The sequence below is a fragment of the Pseudopodoces humilis genome, chromosome 6, assembly GCF_049639895.1.
Source record: "Pseudopodoces humilis isolate 2021_Gansu_Grassland_sample_001 chromosome 6, ASM4963989v1, whole genome shotgun sequence".
Lineage (NCBI taxonomy): Eukaryota > Metazoa > Chordata > Aves > Passeriformes > Paridae > Pseudopodoces > Pseudopodoces humilis.
Window position 1 is genome coordinate 36568503 of NC_142205.1, and position 6000 is coordinate 36574502.

The 6000-nt window shown below is 47.0% G+C and overlaps 1 protein-coding gene across 1 annotated transcript in view; it reads right to left on the minus strand.

Moving 5' to 3' along the window:
- The window catches only part of GALNTL6 (polypeptide N-acetylgalactosaminyltransferase like 6), a 423143-nt gene extending 419970 nt beyond the window's left edge, over positions 1–3173 (minus strand). Inside the window, exon 1 of the mRNA XM_005517623.2 lies at positions 3036–3173. Within this exon, the coding sequence (XP_005517680.1) occupies positions 3036–3173 (138 nt within the window). The remainder of the gene's footprint in view (positions 1–3035) is intronic.
- Positions 3174–6000: the final 2827 nt, after the last annotated feature.

A 6000-nucleotide genomic window follows, 5' to 3' on the forward strand; every position in this document is an offset into this window, starting at 1 on the left:
TAAAAAGTTTATATTAAATGAAGGTTCATAGAGATTAATAATGTTTATAAAATTAATGTAAAGCGATCAAAATCGTTAATGTTGTCTGAAATCATAGTTGTATCATTTTCTCATTTTTCAATTTTTCCTAAAGAGCTTCTCTACTCAGAAACAGAACTGGCACAATGAAAAAAAAAAATTCTCATGTAACTTATTGCAGCACTATTTTAATGAAAAAAGTCAACTTAGTTTGTCATATTAGAATTTCTAGATAGCAGTAAAGAACACAAGTGCCTCTCCTAGGCACTGGAAATGACACAGTCCCCAGGGGACACTGTTCTACCATTGATAGAAACAGACTATTTTTGCATTGTGGACTGCTTTTAAACAGCTTCTCTGCTTACTGCTGTCAGGATATCAATACCTCCTCCATCAGACTGCCATCCCTCCTTCACTCCAGTGCTGTGGCAAGCAGCTGAGGTGCTGGGAGAGGCTGACAGAGCCCTCATTCACAGGGAAGTTTGGGGATGTTTGTTTCAGCAATGAAAAAAAGCTTAATTTAAAAGTAGTCAAAACATCATTTCACCGTGCCATCTCCTCAAAACCACCTAATGATCTATAACATGAATTTAATTGTTCTTGAAACAAGACAGCACATTTATAAACACTGTCAAGGTCAGAATACCAACTAGACACTCATTTTACCCACGAAGGCAAAAACAGCCTGTAACTAAATTACTGAAGTCACAGACAGCTCTGTCTCTCTCCCATGGCCAGGACACACCACAACAGTCCAACTGTACATCACTAGCATGATGTGCTGATTGTATACACATACCTTTGTAACCTAACGTGATCTTGGGATAGATAAGAAAAATCTGCTGCAATTTCAGTAGGTCTGACCTCTAAACTTGTGTTAAGTCACACTAAGTATCAAGAAATTGAATACCTCAAGGGCAAAGAATAACTGTGCTGAGTGTTTAAATTCTTGCATCTGCTACTAACTTAATAGAGAAAAAGAAGTTACATTTCTACAAGGATACTATTTCTAACGCAGTCCTTTCTAGTATGACCTCATTTCTAGGGTAGTCGCAGAGAAGTCTTACAATTTTCTTTATATTTCAGGGAGTTGAACTCAAACTCATAATTCAATCCCTGTTCCTTGTAAGTATTTTGGGTTATAATGTGCACATCAAAAGACTTAAGTAACCTAATTGCATTACTTGTCCGTACTTCAACCTTCCATCCTCACTGAGTAATGACATTGCCAACATGATTTCAATACTTACCATGATAACAGAATTACATTAGAGTCAGCTGTAAGGTTCAAAGTTTCACTGCTCATTTTTATTGTTTTTCCATTAAACAGTCCCATTACTGCTCAATTAGTATTCAGACTGGGAGAAAAGGGAAGGGGGGAAAAAAGGAGAGAAAAAAGGAAGCTACTACAAAGACCTTTTCAGAAAACTTAGGATGTAATATTTTTTTGGATCTCATTAGCAAGCCTCACTAGTCCTTGACATATGCTTAGCTGTTTATTTCTTATACCATTATACCACTTTATCCAGAACCTTTTTTTTTTTAATAGAAAAGCTCCCTGTGTTATCAAATCATGTTCTACCTAGAGCGCACTCATGAACATTAGAAATTTCAAGGCATGTGTGTTCTCAAGAGCCATGCAACACACATGAAAATCATTATTTGCATTGCATACTTTCCTTTCCTAAGCCACAAAGTAAATTAGAAACTGCAAAGACTGCAGTGTGCACCTTGTAAACTAATGACAGACACTTATGATCATGTATAATTTTCTTTCAGCAGAAATTACTTCCAACTAAATTTTACCACCTGACACCTACTGCATTTTAAAACCCATGGAAACATAAAGTAAGCTTCAAATTAAGAAGCTATCCTTAACTTCCTCCTCTGATAATATTCAGCATATTTCATTAACTAAAGTTATGATACCTTGGAGGACTAACTTCTGTAATGGATACCCTTATTAACAAAGAATCAAATATGTTATAACGCAATTGAAGCCATTGACCATACATGGGTGATGACCCTTGAAATGAAGGCTACTAATACACTAAAATGATAAATGATGCCATCTAATACACTCTAATGTGAAGGCTATGTTAGTGGTAAACAAGCTAAAAGATCATACAATCCCATAATTTCTTACCAATGATCTATGATACATTCATGTTATATTCAAATTACACTGACAGTTACGGCATAGTAGCATTGTACTCTTGAACAGAACAAACACAAGCTTTGGTAAATTACAGGCAGGGTTATAAAGAAGTGCATTACAACAACTCCCTAAAACTAAACTTCACTTAACACAGGTCGTACTGTGATTTATGAGCCATACATAAACCCATCAAGCTGTAGAATAACTCAAGCAAAAAACAGCTTATGTCAACTGCTCTTATTAATAGCAGTGATCGAGAAAACCGTAAACTGAAAATATTTTAAAGTTCTTTGTGGCATCAGTCTGACAAGCAGTTTAACACAGCGTCGCCACATCAGGTCACAATAGTAATATTCAGAAAATAAAAAAACACTGCCAATCACTCCTGTCGAATTTACAACAGAAGAGGAAAAAAAAATCTCGGTGGTAAGACATCTACATGGATCCTAAGCAATTTCAGCGGACCTACAGCCACACACCAGTTCGAGAAGTATTGCAGAGAGGCAGGCAAACAAAAGTTGCAGTAAAACCTCCACTTCTTGTAATGAAAATTAGAGCCCAGCATCACGCTCAGCTCACCAACGCAGCACACAAAATCCCACGTCCTCCTAATTTCAGAGGCAGCCTCTGTGCCTGCTCACCCCTTGCCCTTCCCGGGGATGCCCAGCCGGGCAGACTGGGATGCTCTCACAACTTTCCTGCGCGGCGGTAGGACAGGCACACGTGCTGCCGCTCCCGCTCCGCGCCCCGGCGGGCGCCGGCCCCCCGCAGCCCCGCCGGGGGCGGGAGCCGGGGCCGTGCCCCGAGGGGCGGCTGCCGCCCTGCGCCCGGCTCTGCTCCCGGGAGGCTTCGCACCTACCTGCGGCTCGGCGGCTTCGGGCGGCTTCACCAGGTGCTTCTCCTTGTAGAGAGACCAGAGGCCGATGTCAGGCAGGAAAATCAGAGCCGCGGTGAAGAGCAGCGTCATTTGCAGAAACCTCTTCTGTTTCCTCTTCATGGCCAAAGCCGGGCTGCTCTGCTGGCGGCGGCGGTGTCAGCTCCCCCAGCACCGCGGGGCCAGGTTTTTTCCTGCCCGCAGTCCCTCGGAGGGGCCCGGCGCCGCGGAGAAACTTCGCCCGCCTCACGCCTGCCCACCCGGAGCCCGGGCGGGGCCGCCCCCCGCAGCGGCGGCGGCGGGGCCGAACCTGGCGGCCGCTCCCCCCGCCCCGGCGCGGCGCTGCGCGGCGGCGGTGCCGCTCTTGGGGGAGTTCATGGACCCACCTGCGAACAGAGCGGCAAACAACCCGCCACGCAGCGGGAGAGGGGCAATAAATAAATATATATATATACAGACATATATAGATATATATATATATTAGAAAAAGGATGAAACAGCCTCACAACCCGAGTCCAGTAAACAGCGTGGGACCGAGAGCTCCCCCTCCTCCTGGCCGCGCAGAGCCCCCGCCACTGGCCGCGCCCGCCCGCCTCACGTCCCCCTGCCTGCCCCAGCCCAGGCGGGGGGGGCGCGGCATCATGAGCTCATCACGCGCAATTTGCTAAGCAAGAGTTCATTAAAAAAAAAAAAAAAAAAAAAAAAAACCCAAAACACAGGAGAAGGAGGAGAGGGCTGCTGCCGGTGCCGCGGCACAGCGCGCCCCCCCGCGCCGTGGAGGCGGGCAGGGAGGGGCGCCCCTCGCCCCCCGCCACCACGTGCGCCGGCCGGGCCGGGGACGGGCGGTGTCGGGCCCGCCCCACCGCGCCTCCTCATCCCGGCCGCTCCATGTGCGCCTTGCGCCGGCTCCGCGCCGTTCCCCCGGCGGGCGAGGCGGTGAGCGACAGCCCGGCGCGGGGCCCGCGGGCCGGAGCCGGGCGATGCTGCTGCTGCTGCTGCTGCTGGTTCTGCCGCTGGTTCTGCCGCCGCCGCGCATCGGGGACGGGGCTTGCAATTCCCGTTCCGGTCCGTCCTCCTCGGCGCTACGTGAAATGCGGGGGGAACCGCGCGGAGAGCCCGCGGGCGGCTCCCCGCCCGGGGGCCCGGCCCGCTGCGCCAGGCGGTGCTGGGGCGCTCACCTGCCGGGGTCTCCCCGGACTCCCCTCGCAGCGCCGCCTTTCCGGAGCTCGCCCGGCCGCAACCTGAGCAGCTCCAGCCTTCCCCGAACCGCGGGGGACTGAGGTCACCCCCGCACTTCGGTAGCAGCACCGAGGGAAGGAGATGTTCAAAGCGATGTCGATTTGTTCCCAGCGTGTTGCAGTAGGACCCGCTTGGGCTTCTGTTCCGAGTTCAGCTGCTCGTTCTGACTATGCAGTGTAATTACCTTGTCTTTGCAAACTAACTCCTCTCGGCAAAACAGGAGGACACTCAGGTTAAGCTTACTAGGACCCACAGCCCTTTCAGCTTTCTCACATCAAACAGTGGCGAAATGTGTATCAGACTCATGACAATGACACGTCCAGAGCGAATATTGAAAAACAAAGCTGCCTCTGACTTCCTTTCTTTCTGCCCCGTGTATAGAAAGCTGTCACTTCAGCTACAGTCTCTGTTCCTGCTGGTGGCTGAAATATTTCTGAATGTCTAAATCTTAATCCTGCGGTAAGAATTTTCTTTCTGTAACCACAGTACATAGCTATGAATGGTGAGAGTCCTGTCCTTTTCCGTGGCTGAGATCGGTATTGTCCATTCACAGAACTGTCTTGTTCAGGAAGTATTTCCTACATATGCATAAAATAGTATAAGAGGCAGTAGAAAGGTTATTTTTAGGAGAGTATCTGGAGATAAGGGAAAGCTTGAAGGCAGAACAGGAAAACTCTGAACAATGAAGGTGGGATGGGAGGAAACAGCATAATGCTCTTTACGTAAAAGTAGGACTGGAAAGAATCTTGCAAGGTCAGCTCCCGCATGGCTCTGCCCCAAGGCACAGTCAACTACACATATGTGTCATTCTTGACAAGTGTTTGTCTAACCCATCCTGAAGTCCTCCAGCAATAGCACCACTCCAGCGTCTTCAGGCCATCTGTTTTGACTTGCCATTGCAAACTCTTCCTTGATGTACACCCTGAACCTTCTTTGCTGTGATTTCAGGGTATTACATTAGCCACCAAAGGAACAGCAAGCAGAGTATTCCCCTCAGTCTTTACCAGGTAAAACCCACTTCCAGAAGTTGTTCTTTAGGTACTCAGGACATCTCAAGAGCTGATGTATCCTGTTTTCATCAGGACTGTCTTCCACAGATTCATATCTTACTTGAAGCCCAAACCTGGAGCTAATAAGCTACTTGAGGTCTTGTAATTCTTTATAAGAAAAGGACAATTGTGCACATGTCACATTGTGTACTCTTTTCCCCATGCTTCTGTATGGAATGCAAGCTTTGGTTGTAACAGCAGTATCACTTAGTGATAAAATTTAAGCTCTGGCTGGTTCTGTTTCCCTCAAGATCACCTAATCCATTGATCATATTTCTATAGCTGAATATTTCTCCATTTTGTGCTGTCTCTATTGAGTAGAACTTCTTTTTCCAAAATATTTATCCAGTTTGTTAAAAACACTTTAAGGCTACCTTCCACTGTCATATACGAGTGTAATACATTTGTTCAGTTCTGCAATCCAGACTATTAACAAGAACTTTAACTCCTCACAGAGCTCTGCAAAATGTATGTTCCTACATTTAGGAGAACGCTGTTGATACTTTACTCTCTGTAGTTTCCAGACAATTTGAAATACCTAAGTAAACTAATCTTGCTTAGAAGATTGTCACGTGCAAGACTTTTCTGTTGTCTTGGTGATAAAGGACGGACTTCATTGGTACCTTTTCACCCCTACCAGGCTATAAGGATGTCACAGAGGA